Source organism: Sinohyriopsis cumingii, unplaced genomic scaffold (genome assembly GCF_028554795.1).
Source record: "Sinohyriopsis cumingii isolate HCF-2022 unplaced genomic scaffold, ASM2855479v2 utg001176l, whole genome shotgun sequence".
Taxonomy (NCBI): Eukaryota; Metazoa; Mollusca; class Bivalvia; order Unionida; family Unionidae; genus Sinohyriopsis; species Sinohyriopsis cumingii.
In genome coordinates, this window is record NW_028315968.1 from 391,322 (window position 1) to 415,862 (window position 24,541).

Sequence of the window (24,541 nt, forward strand, 5' to 3'; positions counted from 1 at the left end):
AAAACTGCATGAGTCGTTCATGTATTTTATAAAGTATACTTTGAGCAAGAAAAAAATGAAGTTTGGTCACACACACCCCAAATCTTAAATGGGTGGCACCAAAGGAATTTCTCTTGACATTTCTATCCATGTAAGAAAAGGAAAAATTTTCATCTTCAATTTTACCTGTTATGAAAACATGTAAAGAAAATGTTCTGGATTATACTCTCATTTATATGTGAAATATTTCTCCAAACAACTAGTGTGCTAATTGTGTCTACAGCAGATAAATAAAAACCTTGAACTTTTGAACAATATGCCAGCTCTCTGACACTGAATGAAATAAGCCATAACAAATAGAAATACAATGGAAAGGAATATGTGTTATGTTAATTATTTCAAAGCATGTCACTGTCATGACCCTTCAAGAATTTGTCCTTGGTAGTTTATTAATTTGGAATCTGGTGCTTTTCTCTATCTTCTTACACACATTATTAAACTGTTCTATTTTTCCTGGATGGTAAAAGGACATTGTAAATCATGAAAGGAATCAAGAGTGCATTAAGGAACAGGCTGTCACTGAGGGTTCTTGTAACCATCAGAACAGGACTCTGGCTTTAATGTGGCATTAAAGACATACGGGGAAGTAAAGAAACAAAACACATCTATTATATTTAAAAAGAAAGACTGTAATGAGTTTTGGCATGACAGAAATTATATACAAAATCTTAAGGAAATAAAGGATACACTGTAAATATATACACTTTCTTTTATATGTCATTGATTTTGCCACTGTTATGATAATAATGCATGTTTTGTGTTGTGTATATATATATATATATATATATATATATATATATATATATAGTGTGATGCTGCATGTTCCATTCTAATATGAATTCAGATATAACATGATCTCAAAAGTACAAAAACTAACATGTAAAGTTTACCATCACAGCGATCGTATATGAATTCTAATGCAAGATGATTATGTTGTAGCTCCAGTAATTTCTCATACTTAAATAAAGTATGAAAAATAAAGTGTAAACAATTTATTCAGGGATCACCCTGGGCTTCATCAATTCGCACATTGCATTTTTTTTCCCCTTATTGGCAACAAAATAAACCATCTGGTGATTTTTTTTGGGGGGACTACATTGTTGGCTCTTTAAACTTGTATATAAAATCATTAGGTTTGAGAGGAGAAATTAAAATGCACCATGAAAGGAAGCCACAAACTTGGATATAAACTGCACTGGAATCTATTGTTACATAAACAAATTCTTTGTTCATATTGACAAGCCATCTGAACAGTGCATTGTTATAATCTGCATATTCTGACATCTGGCTTGAGTACCTTAGTGCTGTGATACACTCAAATAGTCATACTACCAGACTAGCTACAACTGACATGAAGGCAGGAACATAAATGATTACACTCGACCAACAATGGCTAAAAAAAATATCAAACGTACCCCAAAAAACACAGTTTAGATGAAACTTCAAAAAAAACTAATTACCCTTGAAACATCAGTCATTCTGTAAAAATACTAAGTAAATGAAAAAATAATTCAGGATTAATCAGTGTCCTACAACCATATGATGTTGCACCAGAATAACAAACACACATTTGTTTGGTCATCCAAAACTGAACTTTAGCAGTGAATTCAATAACACATGCACTCTTCATCAAAAGAAGCTGACTACAATCTTCAATAAAAATAAAGCACTTTCATGAAAGTAGGTCACAATCAAGCTTTAATTAATGCAATGGAATCTGATGGGTTGTTGCATTTTCCAAAGTTTCCAAAAGACATTCATTGTGCCATGAAAGTTTCCTTTTTGCAGGAAAAACGTGTATGCTTTTGATTGCTACCAATGGTGGCATAAAACACAAATTAAATTGCCAATCTTCTGAAACCACAGATATCTGGCCATCAAGTTACTTTTTAATTTGTTCATGTTTTCATTTCACTTTGAATAGCCTCATCCCCTTGATAGCCTCAGCAAGATGACAGTTGTCTCCAGCTTACCAAAATCTAGGCCAATTTCAGTACATGTGGCATGTAAACAACTATAGCCAGGTGCTACTAGTGACAATATTGTAGTGAATTGTTAAGTGATACGTGTTTGGTGACAATGGTATATAGAACAAACAAGGACTACCAGAGTTTTACAATATGTGTTATTTATGTTTTCTAACAGGATGTGACTGATACATTAATTTTATCATTTGTTTTATATACTCTAATTCATGGATTTTTCATATATATATAATACAGTACCCAAGGCATTTAGGAATATACCGGTAGTACATAAATGTAAGATGTCAATATACAAGTGTATTTCAGGCTAGTTTAATCTTCTTTTAATCAAAAGCACACAATTTTGCTTTATTTTTTGTTGCATGCATCATTTTCTTCAGCTGACTGACTTGGTTAGTCATATCAAGGTTTGGTCTATAACATGGATGGGTTTTATGAAACCCAACAACTATGTTATGGGGGGTCTCACTGTGTGTGTGTATGTGTGTGGAAATATATATATCACAATTAGTTATGTTTATACATGGTAAAATCCACCTCAAGAAACTTAAAAAATAATGAAGCTAGCTGGAATTGCTGACAGGATCAAAGGTAAAATTAGCAACTATATTGGCAGTTTTTAATCTAAATAATACACATGTGTGCGCACTACACACTAGTTGGCTAGCCTAATAAAAAACAGTGTGAAAAAAGCATTTATTGTTGGGTCGAATAGAGCTGCTCATGTTTGTTTCAATTGTTTTGTTGATTTTTTTTAAAATTAGGTTTCATTCAGATTTTTTTGTTTGTTTAGGTTTCTAAGGTCAATATATATATATATATATATATATATATATATATATATATATATATATATATATATATATATATATGTACATGTGTGTGTGTTCAAAATGTTCTGATGAATTGATTAGGTTTGTGAAATTATTACTGTTGTGATGAAATTGGATAACGGTGAGAATTCTTACTCTGGATTAATACTCATTTAATTATGTGAACTAGTTTAGACACCAAACTTCATCGTCTTATATGTCCTGACAGAAGAGAGCAAAACTACTTGTAGTTCAAAGATCTGAAGACATATCTGTTAGCATTTCATATGAGGATGTTAATTCATTGCATCTGTACACAATTAGTGTTATTATTATTAAAATGGGAGTCATGGTAACTCAGTTGCTATGACGTCAGACATAACAATGAAGGGTTTCAAGTTCTATATCAGCCCTGGCCAGCCAGGGTTGTTTCCATTTGTCCCTGCGAAAGGCACTTAGCTCTCATTTCCTCTGCATGATATAGCCAATAATGCATTATAAATTCAATTAAAACAAACAATAACAGAAACAAAACTGTATAATTAAAATTACACAGAAATGTCATTATGACAATAATACAACTTGGAGAACAAAAAGACAATTCTGTGCTCACCATAAATTATAAAAATTTTGTATCTCATTAATCTAGAAACAGAATCTGAGAGGTTGCAAAACATTTACATCAAAGATGTTATGTGCATACATTCATTCATGACATCCTGGGAAGAAGTAGAACTTTTTGATAAAAGAGTCTGTATAACGTGCTGCTTGAAAGATGTCCGCCTGTGATCTTGAATCTGATGTCCTTCCTTTAGACAAAATGTAATTTACCTGTAAGAAATTAAGTGTAGAGATGACAGTAATCAAGAAGTCCAGAGATTATAGTAATCCTAAATGTTCAATAATAATAATAATAATAATAGTAATGTTCATAATAATAATAATGTTCACAGTAATAATAATAATAAAATTCAAAATAATATGTTCAAAATGCAAATAATAATAATAATAATCATCAAAATAAAGTTCACAACAATAAAATGTATTCAGATTTGGACCATTTGATCTTACGAAAGCTTTATTAACATTTATAACAACGTTTTTCACAACACATGTACATATTACACAAGATTACAAATTTTATTTTTGCAAAGTTTAATTCACAACAAAGTATATTACAACATTATATAATGATTAAAAATTGTATTCAACGGGATTATTCTGTTGACTTACAAGTTCTTCATCAGTCCTACTACCTTGATTCAATATACCCAGTTTGAGTAAAAAAGACTAACCTTAGACTTTCACAATGCCAACAGGAAAATGCATATTTTATAACATAATACTATACAGATTTGATAAGATTTTGGGGTAAAATGTTTCTTCAATAACACTTAATAATTATGTCTTAGTAACTAACTCATAAATCTTTTGAATAATGCATGAGTTACAGTGAATCCAGTATTTTACAGTTGTCAATTTTCATGTTTTTTAAAATCATAGTTTTTGTAGGTACATAAATTTAAGAATTGGGAAAGAAGCTGTTTGTTGGGTTTTTTTCATTGCACAAAAAATTATCTGAACATAAGAAAAAAGTATTTTAAATAGAGCACAAAATAATTTAAATTTATCTACATACAAAACTACAACAAAGATATGACTAACAATATTGGAACTTAAAAAAAAAACCAATAAATAATTTCTGATTTCTGAATGGACAAACTGTTATATGTATATTATCAAGGAATGTTGAAGATGTAAATCTACCTTATAATGAGTTATTATATAAATCTACCTTATAATGAGTTATTATATAAATCTACCTTATAATGAGTTATTATATATTACTTTTATTGTTATCATGCCAATAGACCATTGGTTCCGGACAATTGTAAAAAATAACCCATGAAAATTGGAAACCCTCAAAATTTGTGAATACACAGTATTACATCTAATCATCATAATCTAGAACATAATTGTATGTTTGATATATATATATGTATAAAAGTGTACACAAAGTTTATCATATGATTACTGCTTATAAAGAAACTTTCAGTGATTTTAAATTGTGTGGCAAAAAAGAACCACAACTTATTAATCATGCTTGCAGCATGATTAATGATTGTTTTCATCGTTTACAGTACTTTTAACTGCAAATGAGTGTTTTCATAGTTTTTATGTCAAGAACAAACTATCAAAAAAATTCTATGCACAATATTTTAAAATGCAACTACAAATGGAATCATTGCATTAAATTTAATCAATAATTTATGGCAATTTTGCAATCTATGGGTAAGCATATTTGCACTTATGCTTGATATAAACGTATAGTAACATATACATTTATTATACAGGTTATTCATCACTCTACCGACCTTCTTTAAGAGAGCGGATAATTCTTCCTCAAAAGCATGTCTCTGAAACACCCATATCACAGCTTGAATGAACCAAGAGCCATATAAGGTATTCCTCAGGGAAACAAAGCCTGAAATACAGAACAGAGTATCTGTTATAGTTCTGACACTCTAATAATGTCCAATAGGATTTAACTATATATTTGAAATTACCTTAAATACTGATACAGAATTTTAATTTTTTTTACATATAACAAAGGACTCTGTTATCGAATCTTATGGTGATTTGGCCCACAAAATATGAATATTTCTGTTCATGCAGAGTGAAACTTGTCCTGGCTGGTGCTTAAAAAAAATAATGTGCTGTTAACATTTGCAGGTAAATTTGGTCCATAAAATGTGTAGGTCTATCTTAACCTCTTCCTGAAGGAAATTTTTATTAATCCTACCAACTATTGTCATCAAATTGACACTCATTCTGTAACACTTTCCTTCTTTATCATTTTACTCCCTCTTATGATATCTTTCATCTATCCTTACTTCTATTAGATAAGGTGCAAGGCTTGGCTATCGTGGGTACGTGGGAAAGCCTGCCAGTAGCTTCTCGTGGGTTGGTGGTTCTTCCCTGGGTTTTCCAGGGTTCTTCCTCCACCAGTTATACTGGCCGCCATGTATAGCCTATCTTGTGCTGAAAAATGGCGTTAAACCCTAGAACAACAACAACAACAACAACAACTATTAGATAAGAGTTGTTTGTGTAAATACACACACACACACACACATATATATATATGCAAGAATTTATTTTATTTAGCACAACAATGAAGAATAGTTGTGCAAGAATGTTACATTCCTCTTTTGTTAAAAAAAACTCGATACAAAAATGGATAGATATATAAAAATGAGCTAAATGAATCATCAGGAGTTAGGAGATGAAGAAAAATGAAAAGACATCATTTGTTTTTTAAATAATTTTTTTTGCAATATCTTTTTTTTTGGACAGGAACTTTTCATCGCATGAAAACAACACTATAAGAACTATGCATAGATTTGACTTAGATTAGCAATATTAAAACTTGATGCACAAACTCCAGCAAATGTAACAGAGGAAAATGATGGTAAGACAATTTTTGATTAAAAAATACAAGAAAGAAAGCTTTGCTAACATACGTCAGTTCAATAACAAAAGGCCTGTTTTTATGAATGATTAAGAGAGTTAGGTTTTGCAACAAAACTGTAGTTGCAGCAGGTAACTTCTATGAATGAAGTTTTTGATCTTAAAATGGACAGTCAAGATATATATATATATATATATATATATATATATATATATATATATATATATATATATATAATTATGCAATTACATGTTGCTTTACAACCCAAAAATGGACAGTCAATATATATATATATATACATATATGCAATTACATGTTGCTTTACAACCAAAAAATGAAAGAGAATTTGTATTCATTTTATGTTTGGAACTGAATTTATAGATATTGTGTGAGAGTTGAATTTGGATAAGTCTTAATTCACTTGGAAAAAGATACATTCTCTGAAACAATAGGCTGGAATTTATCATGATTTCTAAAACCTTACTTTTTGACACGGACCCATCTGAAATTCATGCAGGTTACATAATATATCTCTTAGCTGTAAAACTATTAAAAATCAATCAAATGGTAAATATTGTAGACAATATAATTCCTTTTAAGAGATTCAGACTGTTAATCTTGTAGGCAATATAATTCCCTTTTAATAGATTCAGACTGTTAATCTTGTAGGCAATATAATTCTCTTTTAATAGATTCAGACTGTTAATCTTGTAGGCAATATAATAATCCTCTTTTAATAGATTCAGACTGTTAATCTTGTAGGCAATATAATAATTCCTTTTAAGAGATTCAGACTGTTAATCTTGTAGGCAATATAATTCTCTTTTAATTGATTCAGACTGTTAATCTTGTAGGCAATATAATTCTCTTTTAAATGATTCAGATTGTTAATCTTGTAGGCAATATAATTCTCTTTTAATAGATTCAGACTGTTAATCTTGTAGGCAATATAATTCTCTTTTAATTGATTCAGACTGTTAATCTTGTAGGCAATATAATTCTCTTTTAGTAGATTCAGACTGTTAATCTTGTAGGCAATACAATAATTCCCTTTTAATAGATTCAGACTGTTAAACTTGTAGGCAATATAATTCTCTTTTAATTGATTCAGACTGTTAATCTTGTAGGCAATATAATTCTCTTTTAATTGATTCAGACTGTTAATCTTGTAGGCAATATAATTCTCTTTTAATAGATTCAGACTGTTAATCTTGTAGGCAATACAATAATTCCCATTTAATAGATTCAAACTGTTAAACTTGTAGGCAACATAATTCTCTTTTAATTGATTCAGACTGTTAATCTTGTAGGCAATATAATTCTCTTTTAAATGATTCAGATTGTTAATCTTGTAACCAATATAATTCTCTTTTAATTGATTCAGACTTAATCTTGTAGGCAATATAATTCAGATTGTTAATTCATTAATCAGAGCATGATGGCAGGAAGTAATCTTTGCAATAGTAGCAGGTATTATTTTAAAATTAGTCTTACCACCCTCACCCCACCCCAAAACAACATTTTAATAGCAGTAACAAAATACCTGCTACAACTGTATTGCTGCATCTACCAGTTAGATAGCAGGGTGGTGGCCTGAACAAATCTGCTAAGTAAAACTATCGTGTACCAGAGAGCTAAAGTATTGCTGTCAGCAGGTAGGATTATTCAATACTGTAAGCTGTATGGTCAGATGTTGTGCCATCACTATAGGACGCACAGTACAAATTGTGTGAAAAATGGGAACAAGCCTGGAAATGGGTGAAGATAAAATATATATGGGTTTGGCTGGCCAGGATTGGTTGATAATGGAAGACAGATTTTAGTAAAAAGATTCTTTTGAGATCTTATTGTAGTTGTAAATGAAAAAAGAATAGAGACATTGTTTTATTAACGGAATTTCAATCCTTTAATAGTCTTGAGTTTAGAACACTCTTTGGTGCGGAATTGAAAGCTGATTTTTCAAACACATGCAGGTCCAGAAAATGCAGCAGCTCATATCCTTTCCTCTATACTGAATCTGTCATCCAGGATGCATCTATTTTGATAAATATAGATTTGATCATGAGCACTCGAAAATTTAAAGTTACTGAATTTTTAATATCATGGTGTTAGCATAAGTTTACAATGGGGACTGAATTAGTACACAAGTCCTATAGAGCCCCCCAAAAATGTTTTTGCTCTGATCAAATGCAAATGGAGAAAGTAGCGTAAGACTGCCAGAAGGTCATTCTCCAAACATCATGCTAAAATGAGTTCATCCTTAAGTCCCACGATGTAAAAGTAGACCTAATTAATCCTCAAGAAAATGTACACTTCAGTGAGGAATTGATAAACTCTCTTGATAGTGAGGACAATCCATCTGGAAATAGTAGCCACCAATATATCAGAAGAACCATTAAGAGGCAGAAAGAGACGCTTTCAACCCTTTTAGCTCTCTTTTGAAGAAGGCAAATAAAACCATAAGGCCCTAAATGTGAAAAGAAACCTATGTATTTCATCCCCAGCACAGATATGACAGAGACTTGGGATCTCAATAGAAGTGGAGCTACTGAAGGTAAATAATTCTTATTAAAAACTCCAGGGATTGAGTCTCGGATTCGGCCGATGTTGGTATGTGAGAAAGCTTGCCAGTAGCTTTTTGAGGGTCGGTGGTTCTTTCTGGGGTTTGCCTGGGTTCTTCCTCCACCATTAATAATGGCCGCCTTGTATAGCCTATCATGTGCTGAAAAATGGCATTAAACCCCACAACAACAACAACCAGGCTGACAAAGAATAGAAAAAGAATGATAATTACCACTGAATCATATATTTTTCCACTGACTAGGTATGAAGCTTCCTACTTCTCCTCACAGATGCTATGGACAGCAGGAAAACATATTGAAGGCAAAGTTCTCAAAGGAAGCAAGGTTCATAAGGGAGTTTTGATAATGCTCGAAGAACACACAGAAGATTCCATCTAGGCATTAATGAGCAAGATACCAGTCTCTGAAGCTCACAAAACCTGATTAGACTGGAAAGATGAAGGTCAGACCCACTGTGGATCTTCTAGAGAACTTGTGAGTGTTAGAAAGGACTGCCCTATATCCTTTAATAGTTGACACTAAGCATTCTCTTTCCTGAGGAGAAGAAAATATTTGCAGCTGTGTTTAAAGGGGGACAGCTAAGATCAATGAATTTTCTACTGTACCAATCACAGAACATTCTCCACTTTGTATCATAAACCCTGGAAGCTGACTGCCTCCTAGCCTGGATGATGTAGTTGGGAACCTTGCTAAAACAATGGTCTGGATGAAATGATCACTTGAGATGAGCCAAGCACGAAGATGGAGAATCTGTTGGCTGTTTTGGAGGAGTGAATCCCTGTGCTGCAACAACAGGTCCCTCCTTTTTTGTAATCTCCTGGGTTTATCTACCAACAATTCAAGTAAATCAATGATCCAAAACAATTAGGGCCAAGGGGGTGGGGGAAGGAGTAACAGATTGAGTAGAGCAGCGAGGACTCTGACTTGGAGCAGCCACAGATTTATTTTGTAAGGTAGGAAAGTGTATCCATATTGATCGACAAACTTTACACTAAATCCATCCACTGCCCAGCTCTCCAATCTGGTAGCGGAGAGACACAAATGGTGGTGCAGTTTATTGTTCAGTCTTATAGCACGCAAGTCTACCAAGTGTCTCACCTACTGTTGGAAAAGTGATTCTTCTACCAACTGGTAATGAGACCATTCTGTGAGAATCACACTCTGGATAGACTGTCTGCCAGATTATTCCTCTTTCCAGTATATAGTGGACATGGCAAGTGATCTTCTCCAAGTTTTCCCAAAGAGGAGATTCCAGACTTTCACAAAGAAATGAACTTCCCTGATACCTGAGGTATGCTACAACTGACATCACGTTTGAGGTGACCATAGAACAGTAACACTTTACACATTATGAGATTGACACCTGTAAGGCTAAAACTTTGCCTACACCTCCAAGTAGTTTATATAGGTCGCTCTGTTCAGGAATAAAAATATCTGAAGAACTACACTATCTGGCTCCAGGTGAGCACACCATCCCAAATTTGATGCATGGGCGTATGGAAAGGAGTGGTGTTCAAGGGTGTAAATTGGGACAGTGGTCAGAAACTAGTCCCAATTAAGCCACCAATGCAGGTGGTGATGAAAATCAGATCCCAGGGGTATTATCTGATCTGACAGAGGGTCTTTATGTAGTCTCCACTTTACAAGAAGCATAAACTAGAGAGAGGGCAAGTTTAGTCTGCCTAGGGGAACCAAGTCAGGTCTGCATCCAAGTTCAGAGTCCCCAGTAGACACAGGTAAAGGCAAGCCAACAATGAGGTCATGGTCACTTGGGCCAATTTGGATTTGATTGATCCTGCTTGAAGAAACATGATCTCTCATTAGGCAGATTCAGAAAATCCACCCTCTAATATATAAGGACATGAGAAAGGATGAAATGTGACTTCTCTAGGATTAGCAAAAGACCCTGATGAGTTGCAATCGAACACCAAAGTGACAGATCATTCAGAAGTGACGCTCTGAGGATACTGTGCATCAATCAGTGGTCATGATATTGGAAGATAGTAATTCTCAACTGAGGCTGCTTGTGAGGCAGTTGAGGCTGCACCTGCTTGAAAAACTTGGATGGTCCTATAGGGCAGCCAGGGTGGGCATACTAGGAACTGCTGCCAGGGACCTGATTTTGTACTGCTGACACCTCAAATCATGCGATGCCACAATGGAGAAATGCCCTCTGCCTTAAGATATGCAGACCTTAAAAGGTTCTTGATGTGATCCAGATGTCATCATGGTGGCATCCCTTCAGTGGTAAAGACAGCAACAGTGACATAGCATATGAAGAATTATATTTGCTACAGACTCCAGCAAACACTTAAGAACCACCGGAGATATAGAGACTAAAATAGATATGCAAATGAGAGATCAGCATCTAAGATGATCAGCATAAGATTATGGACCTCAAGCTCCAAGGTTTCTAAGACACTGAATGGGAGGTGAGCCCATGACTCAGCCATTATCCCTACTTGTGATGCCATAGAGTCAATGGGGGGACTTAAGGGGCCTCACCAATGAATGGACCTGACAGCTGTAGGCAGAAACCATCAGTTGATGTGTAGAAGTGTAGAAGCTGATGTGTAGAAGTGGGAACAGATCACCTCTTCTGCTGCCTTGTGATCTCATATCCCCAGGAAAACCTCTGTGTAAGCTCTCAGACAATTACAGTGGAGCAAATGAAGGTCTGGATGGGAAGCTGCCAAAGAAAGCCTCTCCAAACTGGAAAGAATGTTCTTGTCCTTAGAACTGGAAGAATTGGACACAGAAAATAATCTTTGTTCAATGACTTACTGAATGTCCAAACTTCCTCCACCTCCAACACATCACCTTGTGTAAAGAATGGGGATCCTACTAGAGAGGGGTTGTTGACACTTGTTCCTCCAAAAACTCGATTGAGAACACCACCGAGGAGATGACATCATCTGAACCTATTCCCGAACCATGACAGGACTCTCCCTACCAGTATCACTCCCCAGAGAAGATGATTAAATGTGTTTGTTTTCCTCCTTAAGCAGCTCATGGAATATGATGGGACTAGCCCTACTGGTGGACCTCGTCACTGATTCCTTCTAGATTATCTAGTGGTAGCCTGCCTCCTTTTTGTTGCCCCTGGCCAGAGGTGATGGAGCAGGTCCACCATCTGTCGCATCTGCCCCACGTCAAAACTGGGAGCAGGACATTACCCCCGTCAATTACCCCCCCCCCCGTATATTACCCCCCTATCAATTACCCCCTGCCATTAGCATCATTTAGACATACAGATACAAAATCGAACTAAAGCAAATACGACGAATTTAATTAAAGTGTACACAAACACAATCTGATAATCCGTGCTCAATCTATAATATTGTTTTGTCTTCAGCTCACTGAATAAAATTCGAGCAGAAATGGTTTCTAATTAAGTGTACACAAACACAATCTGATTAGAGTATTGGCTTCACAACAATAAAAATGATTTTAGCAGTTTAATCTGTGGTCCATCTATACAATTGTGTTGGCTTCACCTCACTGAATATACTTCGAGCAGAAATGGTTTCTAATTAAGTGTACACAAATACAATCTGATAAGGGTATTGGCTTCACCTCATTGAATATACTTCAAGCAAAAATTATTTCTATGCACATGCTCCAGAAAAACTATATATATATATATATATGTTCTTAAAAATATATATCACCAGAAATATTTTTACCATGGATAAAGTTCAGAGTATATGTGGAAAGCAAAAAATTATGCACAATGGATATGTCTATGTAAAGCAGAAAGATTTAGCGGCAGGTGTAATCAGTTACGAATGTGAAAAGTGACGAGGAAATTTATTAGGAGTATCTGAATGTAAAGAAAAGATCAAAGTTATAAATGATGTTGTAGTAGGATCTCTGCATGAACATACACATGCACCAGATTCAGCACGATGTGAAGTTCTGCAAGTTAGACAAAACATTACAAAAAGAGCAGTGGAAACTGAAGAAACACCTCAACAGATTCTTGGCTGGGAAATGCTGAATCTAAGTGAAGGAGCATCAGTACAAATGGTTCCTATACAACATCTTCGTCATCAGGTCCGACGAAAGCGACAAGTTAGTCATGCTCCACAGCCTCTTCCAACTGATCGAGCAACCATTGAACTGCCTGAGGTATACAAGAAACTTCCAAATGGTGAGAATTTCTTGTTATTTGATAGCGGTTTACGAGATATAAACAGAATTTTAATCTTTGGGACTTATAAAACGTCATCATTATTAGCACAATCTCCTAATTGGTTCATGGATGGAACTTTTGCTATTGTGCCTGAGCTTTTCTTTCAATTATATACGGTGCATGCACTCATCGGTGGTGATGTCATTTCTTGCCTCTACTGCTTGCTCCCAAATAAAACTATGGAAACTTATCAGCGTCTTTCATGGAGATAAAGGCACTAATTCTAAATGCTCAGCCTGAAACAGTTATGATGGATTATGAAAAAGCAGCCATGAATTCTGTTGCAGAATGCTACGCAGGGATAGATGTACAAGGATGTTTTTATCATTTTTCTCAGAGCATATACCGAAAAGTACAAGCTCTTGGATTTCAGGAAAGATATCAAGATGATTCAGAATTTGCAATGTCCATTAGAATGGAGGCTGCTTTGGCTTTTGTGCCGCTTTCTTACACTGTGCAGGTTTTCAAAGAACTTCAAGAACTTACAGAAAATGACGACATGAATCAATTGTTAGATTATTTTGAAGATAACTACACTGGCAGAAGAAGACGTCGAAGCCGAGCTAATCCTGTCTTTGTTCCTCAAGTTTGGAGTGTACACAGCCGTGTTCAAAATAAATTACCTCGCACTAACAACAGCGTTGAAGGTTGGCATTGAAAAATGCAAGCTGCCGTTGCTGCTGACCATCCAAACATCTGGTGCTTTTTGACAATCCTTCAAAGACAGCAATCATTCCTGAACGTGATAAATTCTCAGCAACTTGGAGGACATCCAGCAGAACCAACTTGAAAGAAATATCGTGACTGCAATGCTCGGATTATGAACATTGTTAATGCCTTTGCTAATAGAGAGCACTTAGAATACTTGTGAGGGATTGCACATAACATTCAGCTGTAATCTTATAAATATAACATATTTTATGGTAATATAACATTATGATATGATGATTTTACTATTGAATATTCCAGGATAAGTATATGTTTTCAAGGCTGAGATTCATTTACTAAAATAAAAATTTAAAATAACTTCTTTTGAAATTTATTTTAATTTATTCTTTACTCTTGGGATATAACAATTATATGGGGGGTAATGGCAGGGTGGTAATATACGGGGGAGGTAATGGCAGGGGAGTAGTTGCAGGGGGGTAATATACTGGGGGGTAATTTCCTAGACCTATCAAAACCATGGGAGTGATATCCAGGGTGCTGGATAGGGGAAGGAAGAAAGCCCCAATTCCCAGAAAGAGAGGGGGGTCCCCACATCCCATAACAGGTTTTACCTGTATTTATTGTTGACAACATATTACCGTGTAAAAGTAATCCTGTAAACTTAATGCAACTAATTTGGTTTTGACCAGCTGTAATCTCTCTTGGTAAGAACTTTACCAGTGGACTGAAACCAAATGCATGATCTCTATCTAATTTTTGAAGAAATAATATTTGGAATATTAGATTCAATTAAAGCAGACTTGACTGTGAATACTAATCTACTGTGTGCAAAACTACATTTTTAAGTGTAAAATAAATCAACATCATTTATATTTTCTGCATTTTAAACTCTGGAAATATTCTATTTGCAAAAGAGACAAAGTTATTGCTTTAAACAATTGTAACTGGGCTAAATTCGATGAAAACTGGTGTTCGTACATAAATTTAGTGTTGAATCTGAATCAATAAAGATCAACTATGTTTTCAAAAAGTTAGACCACTTAGTACTCTTTTTTTAATACAACACCCTCTTTCTCATTACACCGGAAGAAAAACTTTTTTATATTGTTTATAACATATCTATGTAACTGACACATTGTTTGCTTAATGAGAAAATTTCTGAGTTACATATACATTATAACACATTTTGTACATGTATAAAAATTATCAGATTCATATGCAGTGCATAATGGCCACATGACTTAAGAACACTATAAGCTATACACTGTAATGAATTTTAACTGATAGGAGTAACTAGATTACAGTATTGTAATTGCATGTTAGTAAAAAAATTCATAATCAACTACCCGTATAGAATTTTTGTTTTACTTTTTGAAAGTTCACTATAAAATAGTCATTGAAAAAACTTGGCAAACTTTTTTGAAACAATCCCTGTAACATGTACATGAGAGCAAATGCACATTGTGTCTTTATATACTATTGTTCATCTCAATTTCTCTGTTGCCAAAACAACATTACCATAACTATTCCTAGATAACACTCTGAAGCATTAAAGTCAATATATGAATGAACTAAACCCTTCTTTCTAATTGAACTGAAACAGCTAGCATGTAAGGGCATCTATTTTTCGAAAGAGTTTTTTTTTTAATGTAACCACTCGCATCCTAGCTTCGATAAAACAATCCAATGCTAGGATTAAAAAGTTTTGGTTTTACTATTTGTCTACATACCTGTGGTTAAATATTATCTGCTTTGCTACTTTTTCCCTGCATTTTCACAAAAAATTAGTGAAAACAACTTTGACCTTACAGCGCATCTCAAATTCCACAACATGGCATTGCCTCATACATTGCATTTTTATGCTAGATCTTCAATAACATAATATTTAGACTTTTCTTTCTATGAGTTGAATATTTTCCTTAATATGTTTCACCAAATGTTTATAAAAACAGACAATCTAACAGAGTGGTACTTCCCAGAATCAGTAATGCCAGCCATTATTTTCCCCTGATGGGTTCACTTACAGTTTCAAAATGATTTTATGAAGAAAATATTGCACCGGCAGCAGTTAAAATCTTCAGGTCACTAATTTTATTCCTAAAATACAAAATGCTATTTGCATACTATTGTTTAAGTTTCAAAACACAAATTTGTGTGTTTTTATCAACAGATATTACCTTGTGGAAATCGGACAGTGACAGTTGCTATAACCACAGACGTATATAACAAATCCCTGCTATAACTTACTCACAAAAGGGTTAATGGTCAATCAGCTATCAAAACACATGCCTGTGAATGTACAAGAGTTTCTCAGCACAAATGAAATCAACATGAGCTACTGATGGCTTGATTCTTACATTTCACCTTGAGCAACGGAAATAACTGGCTAAGCCAAGGGATCATCTCAAAAGCTAGTCACTCAATGAACATCTATAAAACAAAAACAAAGGGCGAAGTCGTTTTTGATTTCCTAACAGAAAAGGCAAAGTTTTTATTCTTTAGGAAAACTTTGTCATGCACTTTGCCTGGTAGTGTGACCACTGCATATGTATTTCGTAAAAAAATTATTTTGGTATTGATGATGTATGTATAACAATCATAAACGATTGTCTAAGTTCAATTATTTGTTGGCACACTCCAAACAGAATTTAAACTCTGTGACTTTGCCTTTGTTCTCAAACTCCTCCTCATGTTCTAACAACACTTCAAATGTTTATTGGAACACTAATGATAGAAACTAAACAGAGCCACTTCATCTCTGGTCTTGAACTCTTTCCTTGTTCAAACAACAGTTAAAATGTCTGCTGGAACACTGCTGGACTGAATTTGAACTTTGGGAATTTGCCTTTCTTCCAAAACTCTTTCCTCAATTTCTAACAACACCTCAAATGACCCTGGGACTTTGCCTTTGATCTCAAACTCTCCCATCATTCTAACACTTCAATGCTTGTTGCAACATAGCTAGATAGAATATGAACCCTAGGACTTTACCTTTGGTCTCAAATTTTCCTCTCGCATTCTATTAACACTTCAAAAATTGATGGAACACTCTAGAGGGAATTTGAACCTTGGGACCTTGCCTCTGGTCTCAAACTTTTCACTAATTTGTAACAACACATCTAATATTTACTGAAATTCTCCATAAAGGATTTGAACTTAAGGTCTTTGCCTTTGGTATCAGACTCCTTCCTCATGTTCAAACAAATGTCTGAACAAAGCAAAACTGGGAATGATCCCACTTATCTAAAAATTCTGAATCCTGGGATATAATGAATTACATCTTAGCTTTATTTCATTAAATGACATTATCTCTGTGGTGACTATTTTCTAATGTGTATAAATACTGAATAAACTGAACAGATAACTCTGTTGTTGTTGTTGTTGTTGTTGTTGTGGGGTTTAACGCCATTTTTCAGCACGATAGGCTATACATGGCGGCCAGTATTAATGGTGGAGGAAGAACCCGGAAAACCCCAGAAAGAACCACCGACCCATGAGAAGCTACTGGCAAGCTTTCTCACATGCCCACATTGGCTGAAACAGATAACTCTGACTACATCACATACCTGGATGTGTGGCAGAAGCAATAAATATATCCCGTGTTGTAGCAATTCTGTTCTCACTTGACTGTATTGGATCTTTTACAGCATCCTGTTCATTTAAGCTCAGATCTTTTGTTTTCTTCAGGATTGCTCCTATGTTCGAGATATCTGGTCCAGTGTTTACTATTCCTCCATGATCTATATTCTCTTGTAATACAAAATAGAAGCCATGTCACTTTATTGATCTACCAATTAGAAAGTAAATGGATGAATACATAACTTTATATTCTTCCGCCTCAAAACATATAATTGTATTTAGACATTTTTTCAACACAATGCATTTTATTGCACTATGTAAAGTAAAATGTTCCTTTATTTCCCATTTAAACGTAGCAGTTAATTTTTGAAAATGACAATTATTATCTAAACCTTTCTGGAGAGGGACTGGTTTATGACCAAATATTGATAACTATCTACTATAAGTCTGAAGGCAAGGGAACAGGGATGGTTGGACAGCTTTTATTCTTTGAACAAAATAATGCTTATAAAATATAATTAAAGGCAAAGGAATAGGATGGTTGGACAAAATAATGCTTAACAAATATAATTAAAAGGATTTTGCCAAACATTGATCTCATATTTCATTATCAAGAAGACTGATCAAATTCCCAAAATAGAAATAACCATGCCTTGTAAGTAGCCATTATTTTATTTTGAAAACTGAACTTATTTACGAGAGCAAATTTTGGTTTCAAAGTGAAATTTTCATACTACACAGTTAATATGGTTCCAGTTTGTGCATTTATATATTAAAATGTGCCAAGATGTCAGATCATATCTCATGCATGTCCCTTTCTAGTCACACAAGCTTAGCTATACCCAGACATGTTCATGGAATAAATCACACAATCCATTGTTATGTATATCTATTGTGTGTGCTTAATTTTTGTCCATGTTTGAGGATTGTGAAGGTTTTGCCTATTTGACTTTTGTCATGATTGTAAGTAGTAAACAATATGTTCATTGAAATTAAGTTCAAGGCCTAAACTTGTTTTAATTTCAGGGAATTTATTTTATTAGAAATGTTTAGTTTCCAGAATATTTTATTGTATTTTAGGTAATGTGAAATTGGTATATATCAGTGAACTTTGTAAACAAGAATTCATTCCTGTTTTAGGCCAGTCTGTGGGAATCCTATTTCACCAGAATTAACAACTGTATTCAGATATAATTCTAGAAGCATTATTTATTTCAATCATTCCTTGGAATTACTAAATGCTCAATGACTGGATTAACACATTATTTTGGTATTTTTGTGAATTTATTCAAAGACATTATGGATTACCTATGTGTATCAGGACATTCAAGATTAGTAGTATATCAGGACATTTAAGACTACAGAAATTCGTTTAAAAAAATACATTCTTTACTTTTGGACTTGTGATAGGACATTTAGGATTATTTGGGATTAATTCACAATACTGTGTTTTTAATATTCACTTTGTATTCATGGGTAAAAAACTGCTGAATTTTACTTAAGTTGTTGGTTTCACTTACTTCCTTTATGTTAAAACCCAGAGTTGAAACACAATTGCCCGACTTGAGAAGTAGGCAGCAGTCCATTATTATTTTAAATATAAAGCCAAGACTGATAGCTTGCAGAACGATAAACAATCAAATTATCTTCTTTATGAGAAAGAAAATAGGATAACGTTTGTTAGTTTAAAATACAATTAAATCAAAAGAAGAGCATTGTTGATCTTTAGAAAAATATGAAGGTCTATACTGGGATTGGCATAAAGGTTTCTAAAATGATTTTGGAAATAAATACATAACACTAAGATGAAGTGAGGCTGATTTCCACAACCATTTTAAGAATATGTATGGTTCCTGTGACTCTAATATTGACAATCCCATGGTGGATTACTCTGATGATATAACTATTATGGATTTTAATCTTGACTCTGATATTATTATAGATGAGGTTAAAAAGGTCTCTGAATCACTGCCGAAAAATAATACTGGTAGCTTTGATTCAATATGTTCAGAAATTTATCATTGTTTCTTTGACATTATTACTCTGTTTGCTTTAAAATTGTTCAATGTTATTTTTACTGACTGAATTTATCAAATGTGTGATGGTTGTATTGTTCCAATACATAAAAAGGGTGATGGTCGTATTGTTCCAACACATAAAAAGGGTGATGGTCGTATTGTTCCAACACATATAAAGGGTGATGGTCATATTGTTCCAACACATATAAAGGGTGATGGTCGTATCGTTCCAACACATAAAAAGGGTGATGGTCGTATTGTTCCAACACATATAAAGGGTGATGGTCGTATTGTTCCAACACATAAAAAGGGTGATGGTCGCATTGTTCCAACACATATAAAGGGTGATGGTCGTATTGTTCCAACACATAAAAAGGGTGATGGTCGCATTGTTCCAACACATATAAAGGGTGATGGTCGTATTGTTCCAACACATAAAAAGGGTGATGGTCGCATTGTTCCAACACATATAAAGGGTGATAAAATGACACAAAAAACTATAGGAGAATAATACTCAGTAGTAGACTTGTCAAACTAATTTCAGATTTATTGTATGAAAGACCATTTAAATAGACCAAATGTACAAAAAAAGGATGATAATCAGTTTGGTTTTCAAGCCCATAAGTCAACGATTGTATATTTTAAATTTGTTCTACAATTAAAAATATTATGAGCAATTATAATAAACTATACTGTGCGTGTACTGGTTTTGCTATGAAGTTTGAAAAAGTTAAAAGACCTGATAAAGGAAGGTACTGGTACTGAAACACATGGCTTTGATAGCTATCTCTTCATCATTAAGGTCATTGTTACATATAATGAGCGTATGTCAAGATCTTTTCAATCATATATTGGTGTCAGGTTGGGTACTTCTTTACCTCTGATTTTATTTATATTCTTTTCCAATGACACTGTTGAAAATATAAATGTTTAGCTTGAGTACGTGTGTACGATGGATTAAAGCTGTTTATTTTGTTGTATGCAGATGATTCTGTACTATTTTTTAATCAAAAGATGCTTTTTACTATCAATGTTAAATGATTTAAATGCTTTAATGCAACTTATTCTCATTATAAGTGATTACAGTCAAGACCAAATTACTGATCACTGGAAAAGGAATAGATACAACTGCTTCTTTAATTACAGGGATCAATCACTAATAGTCATTGAATTTTGTAAATATCTTGAATTATGTTGTTTAAGAATGGAGGATGGTTCTGAACACAAGCATGTTTTAGAGATATGATTCATTATCTTTGCAACAGTTTATGGTGGATTTCACCAAGCCAAGCATGTTGAGAATATGCATTTATAAATTCTGTAGAAATATCTTTAGAGTTAAAAGATGTACAAAGGTGGATGCATTATATGCTGAGCTTGACAAAGTACAACCTCAATAAATTTTTGATCATGGATTTTTATCAAACTGTAAATCCTTGCTGTATTAAATATAATTAATACTGAAAAATAATAATGATGCTAGTATAACTTCAGAAGAAGTCAAATTGGGCTTACCAAACCAAACTTATACTAGGTGAATTAGGACGATCATATTTATAGTTGACACAGTATAATGTTTTGATACCCCATAATCTAATTAAACAAATATTTTATGAACAGTTTATACAGTTATGTAGGGAGTCACAAGCACCTTCTTGTAAACTGACATGCATAAAACAATTATGGCTTGGAAACATATCTGTACACAATTACATGTGATAAATTTTGAATAGCTCTCACATGCTGTAGAATTCTATCATTACAGAAACATATCTGTACACAATTACATGTGATAAATTTTGAATAGCTCTCACATGCTGTAGAATTCGATCATTATAGAAACATATCTGTACACAATTAGATGTGATAAATTTTGAATAGCTCTCACATGCTGAAGAATTTGATCATTATAGAAACATATCCAGAGAGGCTCTGTGTAATATGTGAGTAAAATACAACTGAAACAGATTATCACTTCCTCTTTTGTGGCCTTAAAAAATGTTTACCTACATAATTTGATCCTAAAATATACAAATCTGAATCTCTCATGTCTTCTCAGTCAAAAGGTTAAGTACTTAGACTAGTTAAATATATTTATTTTCAACAAAAGTTATAGCACAATACCTCGATCTTATCTTTGATTGACAGTTCTTCTGTAGACATGTAAATACTTGTTAATATATTTACTGTGTAAGCACATTAGTTTAGCACTTGACATTGAAGCTATAAATATCATGCATGTTTAAAGATAAGTAACCTAGTTTAAGATGCAAGATAATCCATTCATTGTTAAATTTTAAGGCGATGATTGTTGTTGTTGCTGCTGTGGGGTTTAACGCCATTTCTCAGCACAAGATAGGCTATACATAGCGGCCAGTATAAATTATGGAGGAAAAACCTGGTAAAACCCTGAAAAGAACCACCGACCCACAAGAAGCTATTGCCAAGCTTTCTCACACACCCACACTGACCAAGCCCGAGACTTGAACCCATGCAGACAGAGGTGAGATGGTAATGATCCGTAAAAACTTACCTCACCAGACATAAAGGCTTACCTCACCAGACATAAAGGTTTGCAATCCAAAAGATGCCATCAAGTTAATGGATCAAGAAATTAAAAGCCAGCAGCAGGGGGTGGGGGGTGAGCAGACTTCACATTCTGCTACCAACATAGTAATTCCCAATGATTTACTTAGTTGAGCTAAAAATAACACGTTATGTATATGCACGGCTACAGATCTACTGGTGCATTATGCAACAGCAGATCTGGGTCTCTGCAGTTTGTAGCTGGACCATTCAAACAAGACACCTGTCCACACATAAGTTCGTTTAAAATACTTAGAAAATCTATCAATACCAACACAGACGTCAAATTTCTATTTAAAGCTTTGTTGGCTGGGCAGGCTCATGGATAAGAGTATTTTTTGCCACCGTAACAGATTTATATAACACATTTAGTAGACAGCCTGTACAACATGTACAATACCGTCTGCCTGTTCATACCGAGTGGGAGAAAATCAAGCATGACTCACCAAGTTTGCATATACTGACGGGGCCCCGAGTGGCCTAGTGGTCTAAAGTGCTCGCTGTTAAGGATCACTGCCATCTCACCTATGTCTGCGTGGGTTCGAGGCTCGGGCTCGGCTAATGTGGGTATGTGAGAAAGCTTGCCGGTAGCTTCTCGTGGGTCGGTGGTTCTTTCCAGGGTTTTCCCGGGTTCTTCCTCCACCATTAATACTGGCCGCCATGTATAGCCTATCTTGTGCTGAAAAATGGCGTTAAACCCCATTACAACAACAACAACAACAAGCATATACTGACAGAATTATAAGTTATAAATGTGTCTGTCTGTTTAGTTTTACATTGAGAGAATTATAAATTCTATCTTTGTCTGTTTAGTATTACACAGATAAAATTATAAATTTTCAGCAACCTGTTGTAAACAACACACTGTTTGTATCCATTATATATTTGTTTCAAAAATATATTGCTTCAGTAGTGTGATAGTGAAAAGGTTAAGGCATCTACTCTATGGTCGTCTTGTGAAACTTTGTTCATGTTTGAATCCATGTGACAAATTTGTTAGCATTTGTAAAAAAAAAAAAGTATGCAGGGACAGCTATGAAGATGTTGAAATATCAATGAACAGGTAATTGTAACAAATATAACTTGACCCAGGTGAACTTGCCTGCCCCCCACACCCGCCCCTAAACCCAATAAGGTTTTGGTGTGTTTTACACCCAGGGTTCACTTGTGGTGGTGGGTGGGTGCCTGATTAGAAATTAGCAATTAAAGTTCTGCCTGGAGAGCCCCCTGAACCTCTAACATTTTGTTTCACATCTAGGGATTTGCTTGGGGGGGCATGTTCACGCACAGGGGAAATTACCATTGAAATAGTATATGAAACATCATTCAGCACGACATGGTCATCTCCTTTTGCTATATTTTTTTGCACAATGAGACCACAACTTTCATCTTGCCAATGAGGCTTATATACAAGGCTCGGATTGGCTTTTGGCAACAAAGAAATCAACATTTTTACAAGGACTGGATTGTAAATTCAGGGATTGGGGGGGGGGCCTATCAAAAGAAGTCAGTCTGCCCCCTTACATACATGATTGGCTTTTGGCAACAACAAAATTAACACTTTTACAAGGGCAGTGAATTTTTTTATAACGCTTGAATTAAAGAATTGGGGCCTTGGATGAAGGTGGGTTGTCACCCTCCAAAAAAAGGTCTGCTCCCCCCCCCATGCCAGGCAAGAGAATATACCTTTTTACGGCCTAGGATCAATCAGATACAGACCTGTCAACTATTCTGGAGTCTTGTTAGTGAAATAAAGTTATCGTATAGAGTTGATATGAATGAATAATAAATACTGAATTAGAAAATGAACTGGCTTCTGTTTGATTTTAGCCGGATCAATGGCACTTAGGCAAGATTAGTAAAAAATATATTATGATGATACTGTTAGTGAAACAATCCTAAATTCGAGCCTTGAATGTGCATTTTTCACTCATTATCAAATGTGTCGAATACCTTTATTCTAAACAATAAGTTTTATCTAAATTGATAAAGTGTATTTAGCACGAAATTCTTGACTTCAAACAATGTAACATATCATCACCGGTATTTCATTCAGAATGCTATCTAAAAACATTACTCCTCATTAAAACTGAAATCATCACCCATTTTAAAACAAAATATTTGTTTTATATACATGTTTCATACAAAGTGCATGTTTATGGACTATTTGGACCTCAGTAACAAATAACCCTGTGGCCATCACAATAAATTGTAAACAATTAAATATATGATTACACTCCTGAAAACTTAAACATATGCACAAACTGCAGTAGTTAAATCAATCAATTATTCCTTGTTCTTTCAGTACCTCCTTGACATGCTTGTATGAAGAAGATCTTGGGTTTTCCTGCCAGGTTTGGACATGAATCGGATCTAAAAAACCCAGTAATGGCTTCCACAGACACAACTTCTCCATCAACACCATAGATTCCTGTTTCAGTGCCATGACTGAGAATTGCAAGGATAAAGCACTCTGCCGTTGCATGATATGGATCTCCTATCTCTGCTGCCAAAACATTTTTAATTTCCTGAAAAAGTATGGAATCATGTTTCAGAACTAAAAAAAGATACATGTAAAAAATTACCATGTATGGTACCATCTGT

The 24,541-nt window shown here is 34.3% G+C and overlaps 1 protein-coding gene across 1 annotated transcript in view; it reads right to left on the reverse strand.

The window, feature by feature from the left end:
• Nucleotides 1-647: 647 nt before the first annotated feature.
• LOC149772750 (caspase-7-like) overlaps nucleotides 648-24,541 on the reverse strand; it is a 59,296-nt gene continuing 35,402 nt past the window's right edge. The window contains exons 6-9 of the mRNA XM_089947345.1: nucleotides 24,246-24,465; nucleotides 17,321-17,503; nucleotides 5,212-5,321; nucleotides 648-3,667 (exon numbers count right to left, since the gene is read on the reverse strand). Of these exons, the coding sequence (XP_089803471.1) occupies nucleotides 3,542-3,667; nucleotides 5,212-5,321; nucleotides 17,321-17,503; nucleotides 24,246-24,465 (639 nt within the window). The 3' untranslated portion in view covers nucleotides 648-3,541. The remainder of the gene's footprint in view (nucleotides 3,668-5,211; nucleotides 5,322-17,320; nucleotides 17,504-24,245; nucleotides 24,466-24,541) is intronic.